General features: G+C 38.1%; 1 protein-coding gene across 1 annotated transcript; it reads left to right on the top strand.

The window, feature by feature from the left end:
* Positions 1-518: 518 nt before the first annotated feature.
* On the top strand, positions 519-25,820 carry mboat1 (membrane bound O-acyltransferase domain containing 1). The gene is made up of 13 exons (XM_051866285.1): positions 519-998; positions 9,062-9,207; positions 10,754-10,831; positions 11,984-12,079; positions 13,411-13,466; positions 13,595-13,649; positions 14,223-14,415; positions 15,472-15,664; positions 16,861-16,964; positions 17,073-17,137; positions 19,386-19,518; positions 21,267-21,418; positions 25,059-25,820. The coding sequence occupies exons 1-13, from the start codon at positions 903-905 to the stop codon at positions 25,183-25,185; spliced, it is 1,494 nt and encodes a 497-aa protein (XP_051722245.1). The 5' UTR covers positions 519-902; the 3' UTR covers positions 25,186-25,820.
* The last annotated feature ends 638 nt before the right edge of the window (positions 25,821-26,458 follow it).

The raw sequence follows: 26,458 nt of genomic DNA, 5'->3' as shown, positions 1-26,458 counted from the left end.
ACACAGAAATCAAGTAAAGAGCGCTCCTTTTATAATCACTGAAGCTGTTAGTCAGTTCAGTATGGTATATTTAATAAGAATAGAATATTTAAATTTTTCCCTATAAAAATATTTTTGCACATTACTGTTAATAGGTTAATTTTATCTGCATCTCGATTCAAGCTCAGTGCTTTACTGTCAAATTTCCAATAGATAAACATGAAATATTATTGGTAACTGCACTTATTAATGCAAAACAGTAATATGATTATATTACCTTTATGAAAAAAGAAAAAAAAAACAGCGCCTCTGCTCTCAGATGTTAGTCCGAGCCCTGAATATAGTGTTTCCGCAGTGTATTCTCTAGTGTTAAGTACATCAGTTGTAGTCTACACTGATTGTTGCGGTGCATTATGGGATTGAATGAGTGCACTCAATAACGTTTTGGACAGCACCTCAAATGGTGCCCTGTTTAAGGGTAGGCTATAGGTGGCGATTTCGGACACAGCCATTGATTAGCTGTTAAATATATTTATCCAGTGTAGCACAGCGCATGAGTGTGAATCACGCGAGATCTGCTTTTGATGTGGTTGGTGGCTGAGAACTGTCCGTCTGGACCTCATTCACTGCAGCCGTCTTGACTACTTTCAGTGCGAGGCGTTTGGCATCTCAGACGAGGCTGTTGTGTAATGTGAGATTTCCACACACTCCAATGAGATCAGTCCACACGCCCTCTGACAGCTCAGCTCCAGCAGCCCCGCCTTCATACTTCACACATGCAACTTTACTCCAGTGTTAGGGAGCGTTCAGCTTGAGTCTTTCTTCATCATACTGAACTTCTGATTCATGACACTTTCACCCGTAATGTTTGGCGATGCGACATCGATAATAGTGAGGTGATACAGGGATCTACACCATGCAGGATGGACGAACAGGAAAAGACAGACATCGCGTTTAAAACCACTGGATGCACCTGGTTAGGTCCAGTCAGCGATCAGGTTGGCGTTCCTCTGGATCAGGTAAGCCAGTCAAACTTTACAACAGACGGCCACTTTTGATTTAGTTTTTCTCTTGGGTCAAGATGTAAACAATCATTAAAGTGGTCTTTGCCAGACCAGTAACAAGTAGATAAAACTTTCAAACTTTTGTCATATTGCAGTAGTTAACTCAGACACGATATTCGCTCTGTTCAGGAGAACTGGTTTCACAAGTTTCTGTTCTCTCCAATGCTAGTATCACCTTCTGGAGTGTTTCGTTAGCAACAGTCGCCTTTGTCCTGCTTACTGGGAGAATAACAAGTATATTTCAAGCATAATTTTTTATGAAGCTTTCAATAGAACTGATGATGACTTATTGAATTTCACATCATAATGCAATATTTTTCTGTAAAGCTGCTTTGAAACGATGTACAGTATACAACTTCTGTAAAGCATTCAACTGACTTGACATTTCAGTTCAGTTTGATTTAATTCACTTATTTAGCACCATTAAAACAGACTGTTGACCAATGTGCCTTAAAACAATAACATTAAGATATATCGTATCAGATATCAAATATAATATATTGTTGAAATATAATAATAATAATCAAATATAATATATTGTTGAGTGTTGAAAGTCTCTTTATAGAAGATGTTAAAAGAGACAAATAATATTTAATTGGACAGAAATGCATCTTTATTGATTTTTGAATATTTTGGAGAATACAGATTTCTTTGCAAACTGAGGTTAAACTTTATTTAATTATATGGAATTTAATCTAGACACCATCTAAAAATCTGCCAGATTTCTTAGTGGTCGGTAGGGCTGCTTGATTTGGGAATAAATGAATGAATGAATACAAACTGAAATAAAAGAATGATAATAATATGAGAGAAAGAAGAAAATCACAAACAAATACAATAGAGAGCTAGTACTTTTGGTGCTTGGACACCTAATAAACAAACAAACAAACAAACAAGGACATATGTAACCTTTGGCTAAAAGTAGAAAAAGAAACCCGACTACGCCACCTAGGTTATTTCTCTACCTAGGAAAAATAAAATAAATACAGTATTTATTACTGTACAGAAATACAATAAGATGAAGGACCCTGCTGGTTTGGATGGAATTAAAGACAGAGACGTGACTTTCCAAAATAGTACAAATTTATTCCACAAAAATCATTTACTCTAAAATGTTCTTAAAAAAAGGAACTTCTTAAACAGTTTACCAGTTATTTACCCAGTTACTATGAGACTAGTATAAGTCCACTTTACCAGAAGGGACAAACCACACAACAAATCAGTGCATAATTCTTAAAGCAAGTGATAAATCAAACAAAAAGACAAAACCAAACCAAAAAAAGACAAATATTCTCTCCCCTTCTGTTAAACCTCAATATCACAGCTCATCAAATAATCACGTGGATAAATACACGGCAACAAACATTTATACAAACAAAATAAAGAAACAATAACTGATAAATTACAATTAATATTTTAAAAAGTAGTCCAAGCTGCTTCACTGAAGAAGAATACAAAGCATGTTAGTTTACTTGCACAAAGGACGAAAGCGTCCAACACTTATTCAAACTTGTCTTACAGATAAATTAGGCAGAATAATCTTTAAAACACTGTAAAGCAGCGGTTCAAAACCGTGACGTCCACAGTCAGTCCTATCCTCTGTGAAACAGCAATATGAAACGGATATATGAAATCAGTCAATGAAACAGGTATAAAACACGTACATATAAAACAGCAGCTAGCGCTCTTAGGCCGCACCTGAAAACAAACAAAAAACAAATAGTAAAAACGTTTCAAATGATTTCCCCCTTCCCAAAAAGAACCCACTATAAAAGTGTCTTACCTCCCAAGCGAGATTCAGACTATTGTAACTTTATGCTACCTGCGCTCCATTGTCACTTCACACACACATCCCTGATAACAAACACATATTTAGACTGTGATCTGCGACTACGAAAAAGGGCAATAAATCAGGCGACTCACCAGGGGAAAGCAACAAGAAATATAAGCCAAAAGACCTTTTCTGCCCACAACATGCACACAGAAGAATCACAACGGCACACTTAGACATGCTTTTTATAAAGCCACTAACACACTTCTGTGATTGCGCCGCACAGGTGTGCTCCATGTCAGACCGCAGCTCCACGCCAGTGGGCGTGTCTTCCGAGTTGAAATATACACCATTAAGGAACAAATATTAAAGAAACTTAACCTGTCACAGCAATTAATCAAAGCTCTGGATGGTTGGTAAGGATGGTTCAGGAGTATTGGTTAGTATTGGTTAGCATTTATTGGTTAGTATTGGTTAGGCTGGTTCAGGCAGTATTTTTGCATTGGGTAACCAGAGACAGAGGTATCCAGTATTTAAAGGGATACTCCACCCAAAAATGAATGTTCTCTCATCATTTACTCACCCTCAGGCTATTCCAGATGTATATGACTTTCTTTCTTCAGATGAACACAAATTAAGACTTTTTAAGAATAATAACCCATCTCTGTTGACGTCATTTGTGTATGACAGCTGGCCGCAAGCGATCGTTTATTGTGTCTTGCAAAAGTGTTAATTTCTTGTTATGCTGCCCTCTAGTGCTGGGCGGTACGGCCGAACATCTCTGTCATGGTATTTTATACGATTCTGTCAGTTTCACAGTGTATCGCAGTTATTTTATATATACCTTTATATATGATTTATAGCAGCTTATTTTACCATCAGGAGTACATAGAATATAAAATATTGTAATGTCACTTACAAATTTCAATTTATAAAACAAACAATATAGTTAAACCTTTTAAAATATAATCAAATTGAAATGTAATAATTCCTTTTATTTTTTTTGCAAGTTTACGGTTTGAAATAAAATGTGCAAACTTTTTATTCCTTAAAATTGTTTTATAATTATTATTTTGATTATTACTTGAATAAGTCAATTCTCCTGTGCACTAGTAAAATATTTTTACTACAGTTAGTCTGAACTTTTATTTTGTCGGCTTGTAATGAAGACCTTTGAGATTCTGTGGGTTTTAATAAACTGTATTATTACTATTACTTGAAGTACAGTCTACTGTGCAATAGTAATATATTTCTGTTATAATTTCTGTTATAAGTTAAACCAAACTTTTATTTTGACAGCTTGTTGTGAAGACCTTTGAGATTCTGTGTATATGTGTTCACACCATGTCGTCATTACAAGATTCAAACTTGTAAAAAGTGTTCACGTCCTCGTAGAACTCATAATTACAACTTGTAAACTGGGAATTTGCTGAGAGCTCTTACTTGTACCACCTGATCACTGCAGATTAATTTTGGTGTTGATAGTGTTGCCACAGAAACGCGTAATTTGAATTTGACGTGAACAGCTCCGAGAAGAGCTCCGGGAATGTTGTCGTCTCTAAGCAGTAGTGTAGTCTACGTGATACGCAGGTATACGCCGTATACCCACTAGGAATGTTCAAGGATTTCCGTACCCCCACTTAAAAAAGCGCGAGGATACGTAACCATCCAATAAATCACAAAATATGATTTGTGGTTTGTTGCTTTTGACATGAAACAAAGTCTCATATTTCTCAAAGTCTCAAGTTTCATATTTTGCCCATTTTACTTCGGAATAAAAAAAAAAACAAATACCGTTTTGGCGCTCTTTAATGTGATCGTGACAGATCGCAGCAGCAGTTCAAGAGAGGCGGCAGCCTGACGCGCACGTGAACTGATCCTCTCCTCCGCTTTAATACCAGTTACAGCGCGAAATAAACATGAATGAACTTCTGAAGGTATGTTAAAAGATACAGTACAACTTAACAAAATCCATATCATGTCTTGTATAATCGCTTAATCAGTGTTTCAACCACGGAAAGACGTTAAAAACAGCTTGTAAACAATGTCACGTAACATCACATTTACCGCAGAACAAACATATTAAGTGACAGAGAGGAGCTTTAGAGAGGAGCATTTAGCTAAATATATACACCATATTACATATTAACATAATTTTTAATGTTCTTTAATAGCCTATATTATGCATGTTTGAATAAATCTGTCAAGTTGACAGCCACCATTTAAATGTTTATATTTCAAAAAACGAATTGGAGTAGAAATAAATTTAAAGTTAGTAGGCCTATTATAACTTTATTATTATAAAAAATTCCTTGAGTGTAATTTAAGTTTGTATACAAATCAGTTCATTTTAACCTTCAATAACCAACTGATTCCCATGTATATTTTACAGCATTAGTTGAGGTTTTTTTTTTCTTGAGAAAATTTGCCATGTACTGTACCTGATATACAGTATATCCAAAATAACTGATATCGAATCGAATTGCAAGTTAGTGAATTGAAATGCATAACTATGATGACAGACTGGCAGGAAATGGTGCAAAACAGTGTGATTTTGTGACATACTGATAAGCTTTATGTTTCCATTATTGTCACACTCTAAAAAATGCTGGGTTAAAGTTGGGTTGAAAATGGACAAACCCAGCAACTGGGTTGTTTTAACCCAGCAGTTGGGTTAAATGTTTGCCTAACCTGCTGCGTAGTTTTTTAACCCAACTATTGTTTAAAAATGACTATGGCTGGCTTAAAATGAACCCATAGGTTGGAAATTGAAAATCAGACACATAATTATAGAGGCAACAATAATAATCAAAAGGTGAACATTTATTAAACGATTTAATAAAAGGTTATTGTTTAGCTATTATATTTAATATTAATAAATGTTAATTTCCAACATATTTTGGGTTCATTTTAAGCAAGCAATACAGCAATTTTTACACAATAGTTGAGTTAAATGAAACTACTCAGCAGGTTGGGCAAACATTTAACCCAACTGCTGGGTTTGTCCATTTTCAACCCAACTTGGGTTGTTTTTAACCAAACATTTTTTAGAGAGTAATGATAGTTGCAACTTGCACTCTTAAATGTGCATTGAAACTTGCCTAGCTGATAAAATATGCTCCAGGGACCATATTCATATAACATCTCAGTCTATCTTAACGGCTGAGTTAGATGGTGATTGACACTAAATAGTAGAAAATCAGTCCAGAGTCTCTTCAGCTGTAGATGTCATTGGCTGTTAAAGTCTTGTGTTGCTTCTAATAAATTGACATGTTGATAAAACACACATAAGCAGTCTTTCAGAATGCTCTCAATTACATGTAGCCTAGATCAGATACATACTATATGCATTAGTGAGTGTGGCGGTGCTTATAGGGTGTTGCTCTGGGACGGGTGAGTATGAGGCTGGGAGGGAAAAATCACAGTATACTCACTACAAAAAACTAGACTACACCACTGCTAAGCAGCATTTGATATGATGATAGTTTTATTAAAGGAAATGGTGAATGACTCTGCAGATGGAGTTCATGTGCTCATGTAAGATACTATCTAAAATATTATTAAAGGTAAGTTATATCATTAGAAAGTTCTAAATGTGTAATGTCAATCTACGGTGTCTTTTTTAAGATATAGATGCTCCAACACCAGTAATTAATTTGTGTCAGGTGTGCAAATAACAACACGCAAAATCAAACGGGACTCCATACCTTTATAATGAAATGATGATCACGAGATCAATCCAATCCGTGGCGCTTAATTTGGTAAAATGTCCATGAGTGTCCATTGCAAGACAAAAAAACAGTACTTTTTGTCCACAAAAGCATTAAATCCATGAAATATTGATAGATTATCCATTGTTTGCATCACATTTCTTCTGAATGCTACTCTCCATCATCGTTATTCAAGACATTATGCAACCTGAGCAGCGTTTATGTTGTAAAACTATATATGATCGTACATTAAACTCTCACAAACGAGTCTGCGTCCAAAATATAATTTTTCGAAATGCAGCAGTTTTAGTTATAATATCCAAGCAGTGCTGTCATATCCTCCCGCCATTGTCATTGCAGTAAATCTCAAGAACAAAACTTTAAGCCAATGCCACGATCCAACAACGTGTGTTCTGTTTATCTTCCGCATGCGAGCACATCTACACAGACACACATCTGTCTCGAGTCTCAATCATTAACGCAGCAAGCTATATTATTTTATAATTGTATAAAATAATCCAGAAAAAAGCACAAATACGGCTGAGATGCCAAATTCAGCGGCTGGAACGATGGCTCACAGACAGCAGCGCAATCTACCTGTCACTCAAGTGACCACGCCCTTAATTATGCAGAACTTTAAGGCTTAATATAATTTAAACGGATGAGTTATAAAAAAAATTCACCCCCCTCAGAGTTGTGATGAAGGGCAAAATTAGCAGTATAGACCAAAACCACAATTTGTACCAAGCTGTAAACATGTTTTTCTGCTGGCCGTTTTAACATGTGGGTCAATGAGATTCTGCTCTCTTTTGGAGCCTGTCCCTAGTGGCCAGTCGATGAATTGCAGTTTAAGTCACTTCCGTATTGGCTTCACGAGAAACTGGGGGAGGTTGCCGCCAGAGATTGTATATTATAGGGAGTGGGTCTGTATCTCTTACCATTGGAGAAAGCGTAACGGCTAACTTAATCACATGCGGCACCTCTCAGCCTATCGTGTAATGGCAGTGACATCAGTGCCCGCCGTTCAAAGCTCCTTCCCTGCGTACCGCCACAGCCGGAGCGTTAGCATTAGCCGTTACGCTTTTTTGGCTAAAGGTTGCAGGCTTGCCTTCCAGTGGCTTTTACACAACATCTATTGCTCTATCTGTTAAACAGTAATGCGGCACATTTGCTGTTGGTAATGCCATAAATGAGTCCTACCTGTCGCAACATTCCCTAGTCTGCCTTCTCTTAAAAAAATACATTTTTATCGAGCTAAAATCTACTTATAGTTCCCAACGAAAGTATTGTTTAGTGTAAAACATGCTGAAGATTAGAAAACAGGCTGTCGATAAGTTAAATGATTAGCTATTTCCCCACAAAAGCTGTTTAATCAGCATAGTGAAGCCTCTCATCCATTGACATCCATTCAAAAAACAGCCCCTCCTTCCCTGCGTACTGCCGGGGGCGGAGCGTTAGCATTAGCCGTTACGCTTTTTTGGCTAAAGGTTGCAGGCTTGCCCTCCAGTGGCTTTGTTGCCACTTGGTGAGAACAAGAAGTTTAATGCTTGCAGGGCTTCGTACGTCAACCGCCCGCAGCGTCTTCTGGGATTTTTAACGTTTCGATTCTCTCAAGTCTGCATTCGATGCATCCTCGATATCAAGAACACATCCGGGTACTTTCATGCGTCCTCTGTTCTTGCATTCTTGAGTATTGGAATTGAACTTCGATGGTTGATGATGACGTAGAGCAAGATCGCTGAAGAACGCATATTGAGAAACAGCCAAAACTTATGACGTTCCAGGAAATCCCTTATATGGACAAAGGCATCCAGAGATCACTGTGGCTGAATAAAACACAGATAGAGACGTTTAACAATTGCAGTGATATATGGTTTATCTGAGTTCTTCTAGACATCTCGGGTATTTTCATAAGAATAAAGTATATTTATAATTCAGTGCTAATCGACATAGTCTTTATCACTGCAGTCCTATAGAGTACTATAAAATATAATTTACTCCAAATACTTGTACAATGTAATTAAGTTGTTTTTCTTTTTAATAAATTTGCAAAGTTGTCACATCTGTTTTTTGCTTCATCATTGTGGGGTGTGGAGTGTAGACTGATGTGGAAAAGAGGAATTTAAAGCAGTTTAGCGTAAGGCTGCAACATAATGTGGAAAAATCTGAAGGGGTCTGAATACTTTCACAGGGCACTGAAGCAGTGAAGAGACCCTAAGAGCAGCATATATAGAGAAAACAAAGTGAGACCTGGACATACTGGCCCGGTTTCACAGACAGGGCTTAGCCTAAGCCAGGATTAGGCCTTAGTTCAATTAGGGCATTTAAGTAGCTTTTATAAACGTGTCTTAGAAAAAAATATTACTGGTGTGAGACAAAACAATGACTGACATATTTTAAGATATGTCAGTGCAAGTTTCTTTCAGTTAAAACAGCTCAAGCATGCGTTTTAGTCTGAGACTAGCTTAAGCCTGGTTTGTGAAACCGGGGGACTGTGTTTTATTGCATATGATCTATTTTGTTTCTCACTTCCTCAGGTGAATTTCATTGCCTGCCAGGTTTTTGGACTAGCGCTTGCATTCTGGTTTCGCCTCTTTCTCAGTCCGCAGCGTGTCACCGCTGAGGTTCGACATGCAGTCGCTCTCGTCTTTGGAGCTTCAATCATCATGTTTTGCTTTGGCTGGTAAGGGAGACGCCTTTTCTGTTTGAAAATGTATCATTTTATGATATGATAATCAATGCATTGTATTTTCACAGTTAACTTTGTTTGCACAAAGACCCTAAAAATTACTGTATAAGATATGTACGGTGACCGGGAGGGAACATGTTCGGTTCACGACATATTCATTTGTGGAAAGGTGATAATAGTAGTGGCCACAAGATCATTTTGTCGAGGGAACAACATATTTTTCTTGTGTTTATAATTATATATATATATATATATATATAATTTACATACATACTTACTGCCCGGCCATAAAAAAACCTGCTGTTTGGATTTTAATTAACACATGAATTGGCACCTATGAGTCCTGACCTTAATTTTATTAAAAGTCTTTGGGATGTGCTGGAGGAGACTTTACAGAGTGCTCACCTCTTGCATTGTCAATACAAGATCTTGACCAAAAAATGATGCACCTCTTGATGGAAATAACCTCACAACATTTATTTCCATGCAGTCCTGCGCTCTGTAAACTCTGTAGACTTACACTGAGGTTAAGGTCAGGACTCAGAGGTGCCAATTCATGTGTGAAAATTATTTTTCATGCTTTCTGAACCATTCTTTCACAATTTTAACACATTGTCATTGTCATTCTGGAATATGGCCATGATGTGTCTTCCTACATGGTTGTTTAAGAAATGAAAAGCAACACATTTCATCTTTAAGGGTTAAAAGACCCTTCGCCAAACATATAACATGCTATAAATATGATAATCACTGCAATAATGATCTATTCATAGATTATTAAGTATTTGCCTATTAAAATCCAAACAGCGACTTTTTGTTTGGCCGGGCAGTGTATAATAGCCTACTTACATGACCATGTAGCCTGTTTTGTAAATACTGTAAATTTGAATGCTGTCTATAGGCTACATTGTGCATTTCTTAAAGGGTTAGTTCACCCAAAAATGAAATTTCTGTCATTAATTACTCACCCTCGTGTCGTTCCACACCCGTAAGACCTTCGTTTATCTTCAGAACACAAATTAAGATATTTTTGATGAAATCTGAGAGGTTTTTTTTTTATCCCCCATAGAAAGCAACGAAATTACCACATTCAGGGTCCAAATCAGGGTCTATTGTTAAAATAGTCAACATGACTGCAGTGGTTCGACTATTGTCACGTTCCCACAAGTTAATATGACGTTCCCACAAATTAATATCTTGTGGCCATGACAAAACTAGGTGAACCGAACACGTCCCCTCCTGGTCACTGTAGATATGAGATGGTAATACCATAGTACTTTCATATATAGCATGGATCATTCAGATCAGTATGCTGTATGCACTTTTACATGTTTCTACATCCAGCCATCTGTATTAATTTTCCCATTTACACTAGATCAATCACCTAGAAAAAGACAAAGATTTAAAGCTACAGACACCAAACTCGGGTCAGACTTCAGACCGACCACTTCATCCATTTGTCTGTCTGTCTGTCTGTCTGTCTATTTTTGATCTTAAATCGTTTATTCTCTGATCAGACGGCATGTTCTCGCTGTGACAGGTATGCTGTGCATGTCCTCATCCTGGTCTTGTCTTGTTATGGCATTATGATCACAGCCAGTGTCCACAATCTTCACAGGTGAGCAGCGTCTCCGTTTTCTGCCCAGACGTGTTTTTATTGGGGGAGAAACCACAATCCTGGCCAAAAAATGAAACCACATACTGAAAATAATTATTTTAATTGACTTTCTTTAGAATAAATTAATCATTTTAAATATTATATTTTATAAGTGATTCTTTCTTAAGATGGCATTACCCCCATAGCATTTCAACTCTAAAATGCTTTCAAAATATTCTTTTTTTTTTTTTTTTTTTTTTTTTTATATAAATATTGCAGAACTCTTTGACTTGGCTGATATAAGCACATTGTCACTCTACAAAGTGCTTAAAAATACACAGCAAAGGACAAATGTATATTTTCTATTTCTGACTATAGCAGCAGATGTTCTGACAGTTTTTGTTATGTATATTGTTGGGACTAAACCACAGTCTTCCCCAATGCTTGTCCAACATAATTCAGAGTAGTGTGCTTTTGTTTTTTGCTATTTGTTTGTTTGTTTGGATCTTGCAAAATTCTTGTCTTGTAAACCAGGATAAACGAGGTGAAAGCACTGAAGCCTTCCATCCACGAATGACCTGTGCGGTTCATGGTTATGCTTTAAGTGTTTACTATCATAATTCCTACATTATGACTAGGGATGACCCCATCGAGTGTTTTGAGCCGCCAATCCGATCCGAGTCATTGAATATTGAGTTTCTGCTGATACCGCATCCCAATCCTATACTTGTATTTTCTTAGTTCTTGTTGCAACTTCAAGTACATTAAAGTTATTAAAATCAATCCAGTGTCTACAGGGACGTACAGAGAGTTTCTCAGGAGCTCAAATGTAAAATACAGAGCAATTCCAATATAACAATTACTACACTAATCACATTTATAGGTATAAAATTAAGACAACACTGCAAAATTAGCAGTTTTTCTAGATTTATTAAAAAATGCTTAATGGGCCATGAGATCAGCTCGAGACATCCTTATAATTTTGACATTAAAACCGTGTGTTAATGAAGTCCATGAATGATGAATCAGTGGTCACAGCTGTACAGTACTAATGGTGTAAATTAATTTATCTTTTATCAATCTGTAGAAGTGTATCAGTTCAGTCTGCTCACACACTTCTCAGAAGAGTTTTTCAGAACATAAGCACTGAATTCATTTGTGTTCTCATTACAGATATACTCTGATTGCTTCGCTCGGATACCTCACGCTTTGCCAAGTGAGCAGAGTCTTCATATTCGACTATGGCGTCCTGTCCACAGATTTCTCAGGGTGAGGGCATTTGTATGATGTTTTTTGTCATTTTGATCATGAACAACGCACTGTCACTTTAATTCAGTGTAAGTAGTGAAGGAAAGATGGACATTTGCGGCTTTCCTTCTGTTTGAATGTTCTCACATGTTAACATGGGCGCTGAAAATACACATTGCTTGGCATCTAGCGTGAAACAGCGTCATACACTCAAATGCTCTGATTTCTGTGATGTGGCCACTCCCCGAGGCTTGACTTAGTTTCTTATCTACCAGTTTAGTCAGTTTTCCTTCACTAAGGTTTTTGTACACACCCTTGGATAAACAAGAGGAGAGATAACATGCAGCAGTGCTGTCAGGCTGTCAATGTCTCTTTCTCTCTTTAAATGTAATAGTAACAAAGTCCCTTGTGTAGATAAGGAGGAGGCTGACGTTCAATGAAAATTTAATAACAAAATAAATTGTGAACAGAAAACAAAACTGCAGCATATGAACATAAAAGAACCAGCAGCATCTGTTTCTCTCCACTCCACTTCTGATGAACACATACATCAACCCATCATACGATTTATTAAATTGATGTTTAAGTTGCTATTTTGTGTGTTTGTTTTATTGACAAGTATGGCTAAAAAAGTTACTGGCACCTCTGCATTAGCCGTTCCTCTGACTAAATCACACAGAACTGAGGTCAGTTGACAAACACGAACACCAGTGTCACGTTTAGAGGTTGAGGTATCTAACAAACAAACAAACAAAATCAACGCAGATACTTAGCAATATTATTTATTTTTCTTTATAACACAGCGGATTATACAGAAGTCTAATTCTGTACATTTGGCTGTAACGGTTCACCGCTTCTCACTGCAAACTAACAACACTTGTTAGTACACGCAGGGATGACGTCTGTACTGCCGAAATTCAAGGGTGCAAGTTTGATTTTAACGTTGCTGGGGACAGAAAACACTGTGCTCGTCCTGCGCATGCTGAGTTGTCTTGTGCCTGTGGAGCAAAAGCCGATTCACGAACAAATCACTCAGTTCAGTTGTTTTAATGGGTTGTTTTCACTCACGTTACTGGATCAAACCCATTTAGTGAATCCTTCACTGAAAGAACTGAATTGGTTACTGAATCAGCATCAGTCTTTCTCTTTCAAAGCTTGTCGAACTCAGTGTGACCGCTGACTGTTAGTGTGGATCTGACCTCCGCTGGACACTATACTTGAGTGTGTACGCTAACTGAAGGAAAATGAACCACTCTGCTTATGTAGCAGGACATTAGTCATATTTAAACACTGTTTCTCTTAATGATAAATGTTTCATTAGTTTCATTTACTTTGTCTTCTCTTATTTTCAGCCCTTTGATGATGATAACACAGAAGGTCACTACTCTCGCCTTTCAGGTGCATGACGGTGAGAAATCATTGATGCAGTTTTTTTGTGAATTTTTTGCTACAAATTGTCGTGTCACTGACATCTTAGAAAAGAATTCTATTGATGATTTCAGAAAATATGACTCATTGCCTTTCTCTGTGTTTCAGGTATGAGTCGAAAGCGAGAGGAACTTAAAGAGGATCAGAGGCGTCTGGCAGTACAGTATGAGTATTAATTCTCAGCAGAATCCACAACTTCTTACAGGGCAAAATCTGTTCTAAAACTTGCAGATATTTGGTGGTTACTCATGCCAGTTGTCAGAAATAGTGGAAAATCCCGGACACAAAGTCATCCGTCTACACTCCACACCCTGTAATGAAAACACAAAAACTATTTGTGATAAGTTTACAAATTTATTAAATGAAAAAAGTAAAAGAAGACAGCGATTACATTATGCGATTATGTTTGGCAGCGATTACAGCCTATTTGGACATGATGCAAATGAAAAAAAAAAAAAAAAAACTTTTGCAAGCCCTTGACCTTTAGTTACCTACATTTGTACTTCATTAACAAATTAAACTTGTAATATATATTTAAACAATATCAGCTTGCACAATGGTGTAAAATAATAAAAACAAACATGAATGCAGATGTGAACCAAAGAGCATCCTACTTTCATTTGGAAATAACAGCTTCACCCCACAGAAGCAGACCATATTTATGACTGAAACAGTGATTATTGTTTAGATAAGTCATATATTTCTCTACTGACCCGCCTATTTCCTCCATCTACAGCTCTAGGCCGTCACTGTTGGAGTACCTGAGCTACAATATCAACTTCCTGAGTGTCTTGGTGGGCCCCTGCTGTATCTATAAAGACTACATTGAGTTTATAAAGGGTCAGCATGTGCAGCACAGGCTGAAAAGAGTCAAAGACATCGGCTCACAGCAGAACGGCTGGAATAAAGTGCCCGAGCCGTCGCCTGTGGTGAGACACAGACAGATTCATCCAAATACTGCTGTAGAAATAAAGCTATTCACACAGGACACCCAACACATTAACACACAAACAGAAGAAGAGCAATCAGTTCTTTAAGAACAGCATGAATTAGGCTTTTATGTGTGTTCAGGGCAGGAATACTTCATCCAACAATGAAATTCTGCCATCATTAACACCATCATGCCATTAAAACTCTTGCTTTCTTTTCTTCTGTGAAACAAAAACTTTTAGGGATGCACGATATATCGGCCACCATATTGGTATCGCCTGATATATGTTCATTTTTAATGTTATCGTTATCGGCCAGTTAAGATTATATTAAAGCTAATAAATAATGGATTATTTCCTTCAGATGTGCACTGTCCTTCATGATGGTTTTGAATTGCTTGAAATATGATTGGAGTCACTTCAAAAAGGAAAACACAGTGCAACATGCAGCGCAAGTCTGTCATATAAGATACATAAAATTATAATGAGAACATTATAATGTGTGCTTGGGATGTGGCTTTTAATGGTGAAACTTGTGTTTTTGTAATCAGGCTCTCAAAAATGATATAAAAAAATGTTGATTTAGATTTATCGGCCAATATATCGGTTATCGGCTTTCAAATATAAAGAATTATCGGTTAACAGTACAGATTTTCATATCGGTGCATCACTAAAAACTTTTGTAGTACTTTTACCATACTTTTTTTTTTTTTTTTTTGTCATTTTTAAATCTTGACAGTCCCAGGTCTCATTGTATGGAAATGAGCAGCCTTTACATTCTGCTAAACTCCTTTAGTATTCCAATGAAGCAAGAAAGTCTTGTGAGCATGACTATGTGATGACAGAATATTCATTGCTAGGTGAAATATTCATTTACATGTGTGCTTTGTTTAATTTGTGGCATGTTTATTTGGATCAAATAATCAATGCTTAGAAAGGTTTAGGGTGATTAAACTATTAAACTACAACATCACCAGGTTGTCTTGCACATTTCTCAGGAAGCTTCTTGAGTGTTAATTTTGTCTACTGAGATGAATTCCTGCTGTTCTTCTACAGAGGACTGTGATTAACAAGCTTCTTGTGTGCGTCTGCTGTCTGCTCTGGTTCTTCATCATCACCAAAGCGTTCCCCATAACGTACAATGTGGACCCGCAATTCGTCAGCGAGGCCTCTTTCGTTACCAGATTGGCCTATGCTTTAATTTCCGTCCAGGCAGCCAGACCCAAGTTCTACTTTGCATGGACCCTCGGTAAGCAGATGGGCACAGAAACCTGAGACCGTGTGATTGGCTGAAAGGAGAACGTGTTATGAAAGACATACTGATATTTCTTGTCATGCATTGTTGGCAGAAAAACATAGATCTGTTCCAGAATATTAAAACTAACTGGCAGATAACAGGGTTACTATAGTCATAGAGAACAATGCCAGGGAATTTTAAATGTATGGTTTTCAGGCTTTGAGAAATCATGTAAAAAAAAAATTAAAAAAAAAAGATGAAGCCTGTAATTTCTGCATCACTAGCCTCACAAAATGGAATTACAAAACTAATGACTGTTTTTCTGTCATTGGTTCAATCCGAACTCATGGCATCGGCTGTTGTGTTTGGCTGGTTAGGATGTTCAAACGATGTTTTGAGCCACAGAGTGTTTAACATATTAAGCCTGGATCAGATAAAGTACTCTTACTATCAAAACAAAACAAAATACCCTTCATCTTTAAAACATCATGGAAATGTTGTTTTGCAATGGTCTGTTTCAGCTAGAAATTGTTGTTTGTGAGTGATCGTGTAGAGCACAACTGACTCTCAAGCGTGATGACATCAGTTTGTACATTAAAGTTTACGGATAATCATTTAAATCTGAAAAATTGGTCTTGTGCTTACAAATCTACTAATGAATAACTGGAAAGTCGTGAAAATGTGTTAGTGTGGGTGTCCTTACACATGATTGGGTGTCACTAAAGCTCCTGTTGTTGTTGATTTCGCCCCTCAGTCAGTAAGCCGGTCACCTTCGTTGGTTTCAGAACGGAGGATTTTCTGAAGCGAAGCCCGCCAGAACATAAGCTGTTGTAACAGACTGAACTGGGATGATATTTATGGAATAACTTTACCCCATAGACGTTTGGGGTACAGTTTTGCTTTAGAAAGTGTAATTCTGTGCAAATTCAGTGATAATATGAATTTAATTAAAAAAAAAAAAAAAAACAGACTGCTCTGCTTTCTTGTTTTAGTCATTTCATAAGTTTACGTGAAGACCAGAAAAATGTTTGGTTACGCTTGAGCGATGTGGCTTTGTGTTTGCCGAGAGAAATGACTGTCTAATAATGAACGATTGGAGAGTCATGGAAGTGTGTTAGTGTGGGTATCCTTACACCTTATCTAAAAGGACTAGCGCTGTGTAGTAAATGAATGTTTTTTTTTGTTGTTGTTGTTGTTTTCATTTACAGCGGATGCGGTCCATAATGCAGCGGGGTTTGGAGTCAGTGGTGTGAACGAGAGAGGAGAAGTGTCCTGGGACCTCATCTCCAATGTTCACATCTGGGAGATTGAGGTTTGTTCACATCTTTTTAACAGTGTATTCAGTCCTGCATTTTCTAATGCCACAGAAGGGCTGTGGATCTCATTCCATGAATTAATATAATATTTTCTCTGTCTGCAGACAGCGACAAGTTTTAAATCATTTATTGACAACTGGAATATACAGACTGCTTTTTGGCTAAAAAGGTGAGTTTTAAATGTTGTTGCTATTGACAAGAAAATGTTATTGGAAAGTTTTGAACCAGTGCAAATAATGTCCCCCAAACCAGTCAAGACAAGGAAGAATTTCTCCGCTATAAGTGTAACCAGTGTTCGCTGTCAGGAGGGAATGAGTCTGTAGCTCAGATGATGACGCGCTGAGGAACTCTGTTCAGGAGTGATGCTCTATGACGCCTGTATACCGTCAGAGCAATGCATTGGCTGACGTTTTCTCTCCAATTCCTGGTTATGTGAAGCTCGCCGAAATAACAACAGAAGCACTGTGTGAACATAAACTGTTGTTACGGACTGAATTGTGATGTCATTTATTGAATAACTTTACCACATGAATGTTTGGGAGATATTTGGGGAAGCCGAGGTGAAGATGAAGCCTCCATTCTCCCGGTGTAATGCCCTAAGGGAAGAGTAGTTCAGAAATGTGCAGAGAGAGGAGAGGAGATTCAGTGTGCCACACCTTCACACCTGACAGAGAATCTCAGCAATCGTCTCTCTGAACATCCACCTCTCTTTGGTCTGACATGAGCCAATCCAATGGATGAACATAAGAACAAAATGCTCTGAGTGAGCATCTTGAACAGAGACTTTCTCGGTGTCCAGTTCAAACCTCTTAGATCCAGAATGGCCTGGAACCCTCCGCTGATATTGGTGACCAGGAAACAGTAGCTGTAGAAGCCTTTTATCATGATGCGTAGATCATCCAGCCGAGAGTGCTCTGACACATCAGGATCGGGACAATCTAGCTTAAGCTGCTCAGATGCTGCTTTTTCTTGTCACTTTGCCCCTCGAGGTAGATTCGGAGGGTTGGTTCATCTGACTGAGAGCAGATTTTGCGGTCCGAGGCCTCCAGCGACAGTGAGTCTATAGACGTATCCTCACCCGTAGGACATGATAGGACACTGTATGGTGAACACAGAACTCAGTGAGAAGTGTTGCTTCAAAGGGAGAGGAAAAGAAGGTCTGGGTCATTATCAAATCATCCCTTGAGTCTTTGTGCTCTTTCTTACCTTGACCGCACGGTAGTCCCTTGTGTGTCTCGGGGTGTACGATGCGTTTCGAACATCGCTCCTGCCCCTCGGAGAACTGAATGAATACAGACATAGAGGCGGACATATGTGGTACGCCATCCTTAAAAATGCAAGTACAGAAGTACAGAGATATAATACTAAGAGCAATGAGCAGAAATGCATCTTTCTGCATTTAAAAAAAAATAAGAAGAAGAATAATAATCTAAATTCACTGAAATTGTGCAAGAAACAACAAAATGAAGCAAAGACAGGCTTGCTGAGACATGATGTAAAAAAAAAAAAAAACGTAAATACAGAAAATTCTGACTAGAATTACATCGTGCTTATGTGTGTGCGGAGACGCTCTCATGTGGAGCGGAGGATCAAGCATCATCTGCCAATGAATGGCAATGGTGTGATCTTATACGGGTTTCAGAGAGAATTACTCCGGGGCAGAGTTACCCATAACATCAACTACTGACGCTGCTTTGAAGTGACCAACTGAAGCGCAACGGGAAGTGGAGATTTGTTGTTCATAGTTATACTTGACTCATCCACTCAGAATTACAGTATTAAAGGATTAGTTCACTTTCAAATGAAAATTAGCCCAAGCTCTACTCACCCTCAAGCCATCATATGACTTTCTTCTTTCTGATGAAAACAATCTGAGAAATATTAATAAATATCCTGACGCATCCGAACTTTATAATGGCAGTGAACGGGAAACAACGAGTCTGAGCTGAAGAAACTGTCTCCATCCACATCCATCCATCATAAACGTACTCCACACGGCTCCGGGGGTTAATAAAGACGTTCTGAAGAGAAGCGATGCGTTTGTGTAAAAAAATAATCCATATTTAACAAGTTATAAAGTAAAATATCCAGCTTCCGCCAGACCTCCTTCCGTATTCAAATTATGAAGAAAGCTTAACTGCCGTCTTAAGTTGAATAGGGAAGGCGTAGCGTAACTGAAAAAGTAACGCTGTTAGTTACGCCATTTATTTATAACGCTGTTATTCCCATCACTGCTAATAAGCAGCTAATATGCAAGCTAATAAGCAACTAGTTAAAAGTGAGAAATGTTCCTCATACTAAAGTGTTACCAAAACTGCTATACTGTATATAGGTATTTTTAAATTCTCATGTGTATATATATTAGCATATATCTGTTCATTGCCATTTCTCACATACTTTCATCTGTTGTGCTCCAGTGTGTGTTATGATCGAGCGCCGTTTTACCGCATGCCACTCACATTTGTGCTGTCGGCCATCTGGCATGGAGTGTACCCGGGATACTACTTTACATTCATCACCGCTATACCCATCACCTTAGCAGCTCGCACTGTGAGTCTCTCTCTCTCTCTCTCTCTCACACACACACACACACACACAGATTCTCTCCATTTCTCCTGTACAGACACTGCAGGTTACTGGTTTACCCGCATCACTGTTGTGCCATTCACATCTAACTTGTGCTGTTGGTCTGGTTGAACTGCATTCTCTGTCACATACTGCAAAAACACTGCAAATCTCACTCTCTGTGGCTGTGTCTGAAACCTAAAGCTGCTGCTTTTCCACCTCGGTTAGTCGATATTAAATTTTATATTAATTTAATATTCAAAGATTTAATTCAACAATTAAATTAACTTAATATTAACTTAATATTCAGCAATATTACTGATCTGCCTGCATTGACACTATTGTATGAGAACTGAACTGAGCTGGATGATGACATCACTGTCTTTTAACTAAGTTAATAACTTTTTTGCAACAGAAATGAATCAACACTGAACTTACTTAAGGTGAACAATTACACTGTTTTCTTCTAGAGCCGCTGTACAGCCAAAACAAACTTTGTTGTATTATTTTCCAGTTATCACTGTAAAGCTGCTTTGAAACAATCTGCATTGTAAAAAGTGCTATATAAATAAAGGTGACTTGACTTGACTAATAACAGGTAGGGGTTTACAAAACAATGGCACTGACATATTTTAAGATGTTTCGGTGCAAGTTATTTTCAGTTAAAAAAGCTCAAACATGCATTTTAGTCTAGGACTATCTTAAGCCTTGTCTGTCAAACTGGGGGTGTATGTAAGAGATATATATTATTATTATTATTATTATTATTATTTATATAATAATAAATATTTATTATTTTTTTTTTATTATTATTATTATTTATTTATTTATTTTAACCTTGAAATATCAGTTTTCAAAATCATTCTGATGGTACAGTGACTTCTAATAAGGCAAAAAGCTTCTCTTTCTTTACACCACTGCCCCCAAACGTCTGTTCTGGGAGTATGGAGGTTTAGTCAGCAGGTAAGAAACTGTGAACAGGGCGGATTGCTTTACAGCAGCGTCACACCAACATAGCTTTAGCATGGCAGAGGTTAAGAGACCAAAGAGAACATAAGCTGTGTGCGACACAGTGGGGGAAAACTGTTCCGTAGGGTTTTTCGTTGCGATATATCGTTACTTGTTAACAGCAGCTTGTTACTGGAAAAGCTGCATTATTTCAAAAAGTAGTTAGGCCCTGTTTCCACCTGCTATTACAAGTAGTCAGTGAACACGATGTCAGATGGGCATGGGGTGCAAAAAGTTCCACATATGGAAGGAAAAAACACGTAACTGCATCGCATTTATACTGGAAAACTATCTTTCCTGAATGTGTCTCGGACAGAAGTGAATCACAGCTTACTCGCTGCCCACTCACCTAACGCATACTCATTATGAGAGGTGCACCAAAACAAAAGCTTCCCCTTTCCCACATGCCTCTCCCATGAAACTGATGTAGGGTGTGACGGAATAAGAGGAGAGTTTCTCCACAAAATGTGCTTTTAAGACATGTTAAAACAAGGTGTTGCCTTTCTGACCAGATAAATCATCAAAATAAAAAGGATTTTACAGAATGTATTTTCTGTATTTTGCCTGCGAGGGATTTTTTTTTCTTTTGTCTTTTTCCATTTCTCCTCACAACACACACAGCAGTATGAGTCACACATTTATATAAATGACTTTATTGCCCATCATTCTCAGCCACACCTGCCACTCACTCACTATTGCCTTTTGCCTTGGTTTGATGTAATCAGGTACGCAGAAACTTCCGGGAGTATTTCTTGTCTTCTCGCCTGCTCAAGATCTGCTATGATGTTGTGACCTGGGCTGCCACTCAGATGACTATCTGCTACACTGTAATGCCCTTCCTTCTGCTGGCCGTCGAGCCCACCATGCAGTATTACAGGTAAAGGCTCAGTTATGTGATTTGTGTAGTCATACATTTGGCATAAAGTCTGGTCCACGCTGCAGCTTGTTCTGGTCAAGAACTGACCATGAAGAAGGGAAAGTGTTATCTAGCCAACATATAAAATTATTTTTTGTTTTTATGCAAGTTTTAGGGTTGGGTAAATCTAAAAATTGTACCACAATAAGACTGTGGCATACAACAAAGTTATTTCAAAAATTGTACAATAGTCCCCATAAACGATTCTACAGACGACACGAGGAACTGTTTGTAGACTTTGTGTTCCGCATTTCCATCAATTGGCATAGTATTTATAATAAATACATTTTTACATTTTAAGCTATGAACCTTGCATGTACCCAGGATTTTTTAATGGTACAAAGACATCTTATATGTAAAAAGATCTAGGAAAATTTGATTTCTCGTGTCATGAACTCTTTCATTTAAAGCACCTTGGTAACTAGGGGTCGTTAACTTTTACATAAAATACATTTACATTTAATCATTTAGCAGACACTTTTATCCAAAGCAACTTACAAATGAGGAGAACAATAGAAGCAATCAAACCAACAATAGGGCAACAATATGCAAGTGCTGTGAGTAGTCCCAGTTAGTCTAGCACAGTAGGTGTAGCAAGGTGGGATTTTATATTAAAAAAAGACCACTCTTGCTGCAGCATTCGGGATCAGTTGCAGAGGTTTGACAGTTCATGCTGGTAGGCCTGCCAAGAGAGCATTACAATAGTCCAGTCTGGATAGAACAAGAGCTTGGACAAGGAGTTGTGTAGCATGCTCCGATAGGAAGGGCCTCATCCTCCTAATGTTTTATAAGGCAAATCTTCTGGACAGGGCAGATATAGCAATGTGATCTGTGAAGTTTAACTGATCATCAACCACAACTCCAAGGTTCCTGGCTGTCCTGGATGGAGTTATGGTTGAGGAACCAAACTGAATGGAGAATTTGTGACGAAGTGTTGGGTCAGCTGAGACCACAACCAGTTCTGTCTTTGCATGGTTGAGTTGAAGGTGGTGGTCCTTCAGCCAGCAATGTTTGAAATTTCTGTCAGGCAGGCTGCGATGTGAGCAGCAACCATTGGATCATCTGGCTGGAATGAGAGGTAGAGTTGTGTGGCATCGGCGTAGCAGTGATTGCAAAAAACATGTTTCCGAATGACAGATCCATGACATGATGACATGTAGATGGAGAAAAGAAGTGGTCCAAGCACTGAGCCCTGAGGCACCCCAGTTGTTAGATGTTGCAAACTCACCCCTCCACAACACCCTAAAGGACCTACCTGAGAGGTAAGACTTAAACCACTGGAGTGTGGTTCCTAAGATGGCCTTCGTCATGAGGGTTGACAGAAGGATCTGGTGGTTGACTGTGTCAAAAGCAACAGACAGATCCAGCAAGATGAGTACCGATGATTTTGAATCAGCTCTTTCCAGTCTCAGAGCTTCAATAACCAAAAGCAGGGCAGTCTCAGTTGAGTGGCCACTTTTGAAACCAGCCTGGTTGTTGTTCTGTAAAATAAATATAGAGACTTGGTTAAGCACAACTCATTCAAGTGTCTTAGCAATGAATAGAAGAAGAGATGTAGTTTTCTAAAAGGCCTGGATTTAGAGTGGGTTTCTAAGCAGTGGGTTATCTGAGCCTGTTTAAATGCTGTGGGAAATGTACCAGTGTGAAGAGAGCTGTTGATCATGTGAGTGAGTGCAGGTACAACTGAAGAAGAAATGGCTTGAAGGAGATGAGTGGGGATAGAATCAAGCAGACAAGGTAGTAGGATGATTGGAAAGGATGAGTTTGGAGACTTCTGTCTCCGAGAGTGGAGAGAAGGAGGGGAGAATGTGTGTGTTTGCTGTTAAGATGTGTGTGTCAGTTTGTGGTGTGAAAAATGCCCACTGATGGTTGTTTTATTTATGAAGAATATGGCAAAGTCGTCAGTTGTTAGGGTTGATGAAGGAGGAGGAGGACTATAAAGAGTGGAAAAGGTTTTGGAAAGTGTGCAAGAGACGAATTGATCATTTTGTTGTGGTAGTGTGTCATTTCAGCAGAACATCAGATAGCCAGAGGGTGGGTGGAGTGGCGGGGGCTGGCCTGGATTAAAGGGGGCAAAAGTTGTCTAAACGAGACTTTAGAATGGAGAAGAGAGCATAGTATGTAGTGATGAGAATTGATTAGGTGGATGAAGTGTGGACGAGACCAAAGAGGATCGGTCCGAGGGTGAGAGTGAGCGTAGGTTATGCTGAAAGGTGACCTGTGGAGGAGTGTGTGTTGTGTCAGGAGCCAGGTTGAGGTTGAGAGTGAGGAGGAAGCAGGGCTCCGAACCGGTTCAAGGAACGAAAAAAAAAAAAAAACTGGAAACAAATGAAACTTTAACAGGAACATAAACAAAAACAAAACATTCTGAACAAAAACCGACAGTCTAAAGATCTGCTGGAGTCACGAGCTTTAGTCACAAGCTCTTAGTATAAAGTTCAATTCAAGCTCTGAAATATATATAAATAAAAAAAAAACAATAATATAATTAGAAAATAACGTTATTAACTGTTTTTTTTTTCTAATCAAGCCATTTTCAGAATGATAATGTTACAGAAGGAACACATGAACAGAAACGTTAAAATACTGATTCTGCTCTGAGTGAACCGACTGAATTATGGTATGGTCAGAGGTGTGTGTGAGAAAGTGGAGTTAGTGGAGAGGGCTGCAGGTGTGTCCGTGTCCTCTGGTCTGATCCAGCTCTCTGTCAGGGCCATGAGGTTGAGACCTGAATGACTAGTAATAGATGTAATGAAGTCTGCCTTGTTTGCAGCAGACTGGCAATACCAGAGACCACGAGAACAACGCGACTTCAGACAGTAAACAAAACAATGTTTCCAAGCCATGAAAACTACGCTAAAATCAAATGAGAAAAGAAACAAACACACACTTACACGCTGCTGTCCACTTCTGCTGCTTTACCGCTTCTGTTATGAAAGCTTTGTTCAGTGAAGGTTTAAGATTCTTATATTTGCGTTGGCTTCTCCATGGACTCTGTTTGCATCATTGATCATTATTTTCTTGTTTATCCCTGTAAAGCTGCTTTGAAACCATCTGTATTGTACCTCAATGTATTGTAGTACATTATAAAGCAGACCACAATAAGAACAACATATTTATAAACGTTCAGGGTTTAAATCCCAGATTAAAACAAATCCCAGATTACAAAAATCTTTTTAAAGTAACTTATTCTTTATTAAACTGATATCCATGTTTTGTTTTGTTTTTCCCTTTTGCTATTGTTTGTACAGTATGTCTATATTATATGTTATATAGTGTTTAAATAGGTGATTAGTTGCTTTTATGCTGTAAGGTGTGTTTGAGTGCTGTGAAAGACACTAATAAATAAAATGTATTATTATTATTATTACATACTACTAGTTGTCAACACTCTGAATACCTTGCCACAAACCTCACAAACTTTGTCACAATACAAAAAAAATAAATAAAATTAATAAAAAGTTAATAGTACTAAAATTAGGTCTCATTTTATTTTGCCATGTTTATTTTAGGGTGTAATGTGACTATCTTATAAAGTGTCGTTGGATGTTGTTGTTTGTGCTGGTAATGTTCATCTCTTGGTTTCTTCTCTGTCCTTCAGATCGATGTACTTTCATGTGCATATCATCAGCATTCTGACCGTGATCCTCCTGCCCAGCAAACCCTGCGGCTTCAAGCCTGAAAGCCTGAAAACACGGCATTCCAACAATAATGTGAAGGAGGACTGAATCCTTCTGTGTGTGTGTGTGTGAGAGAGAGAGAGAGAGAGAGCAGAGGCACTGACAGACAAAGACTACTTTGTGTGAACAAAATAAAAGCTGGTCTGGGTCTTCTCTTGCTCAGGCCAGTGCTGAGCCATACACACAGACACACACACACACACACACACACACACACACACACTCTCTATTCAAACTAAACACATACTTACACAAAACCAGCTGGAGAGAAATGAGGGAACACACAGTTGGAGTAGTGCTGTACTATGAGGCAAATATGTGACATCTTTACTAAGTAAATAAATGCTGCCCATTTTAATGGTCTTTTAAAATAGTTTAACAATTTTTTTCTAATTTATTTTGGATATAACTGCATGATCACTTGATACTGATGCCAAGAGAGAATTATTTGATTTGTTTGTTTTGAACTGATGTTTCATACTAATGTGTAAATAATAATGTCTTTAATAATACCTTCGTTTTGTGGTGTTACGATGTTCATTTTCAGTGAAATTACAGTGTAGTAAATACATCATGGCTATGAATGAGTGAAAAAAACTGCTGCAAACATTAACTGAAGAATAGTCAAATTAGAATGACATGTTGTGGAAGGTGATGTCTAAATAAACAGGTTTTTGAATGAATTAATGAGCATTGATTGTGTACACTGCTTATATTTATTAAATATATTTACTAACTAGAATTTCTGGCAACCAGAATATCTTCTGACTCTAAGTAAGGTCACGGTCATGCAGGTTTGTGCTGCACAACATCAGGAAGATCAGAGCGTTCTCAGCTTCTCATCACCTTGTGATTTCCAGGCTGGACTGATGCCATGCTCTTCTGGCTGCAGTCAAACCAAATGATCCCGAGCGCAGCAGCACGACTGCTCTTCAGTGAGCCCGAGAGAGCCACGTCACACCACTGTTTATCTCTGCACTGACTTCAAGACACTGATGCTGGCCTACAGAAGAGCCACGGGCTCCGCACCGTCCTCCACCCACTCCGTCTCAGGGTTCCTTCTCAGAGCGGCACAAAGTCATTCCAGAACGTTTTTGTTCACTGTTCGTTGCCGGTGGAATGATCTTCCCAACCCTATCCAGGACAGCTGAATCCCTGACAAAGTTTAAGAAACTGCTGAAAACTCATCTCTCCCGTGAGCTCTTAATGGTATCCTGCTGACTAATAAAAAAAAGTCTTTATGTAAAGTAGTTTGCTCAAAAGAGAAATCTGTATAAACAGTTAGTTACAATCAATTATAAGTATTTATATCAGCTGCCAG

This window comes from Ctenopharyngodon idella, chromosome 16 (assembly GCF_019924925.1).
Source record: "Ctenopharyngodon idella isolate HZGC_01 chromosome 16, HZGC01, whole genome shotgun sequence".
Classification (NCBI taxonomy): domain Eukaryota; kingdom Metazoa; phylum Chordata; class Actinopteri; order Cypriniformes; family Xenocyprididae; genus Ctenopharyngodon; species Ctenopharyngodon idella.
This window is presented reverse-complemented; position numbering and strand designations above follow the sequence as displayed.

Coding starts and splice junctions, on each gene's coding strand:
- mboat1 (XM_051866285.1), top strand. CDS start 903: ATGGACGAACAGGAAAAGACAGACATCGCGTTTAAAACCACTGGATGC. Junction 15,665..16,860: donor CTACTTTGCATGGACCCTCG/GTAAGCAGATGG, acceptor TTTCATTTACAG/CGGATGCGGTCCATAATGCA. Junction 16,965..17,072: donor TTCACATCTGGGAGATTGAG/GTTTGTTCACAT, acceptor CTCTGTCTGCAG/ACAGCGACAAGTTTTAAATC.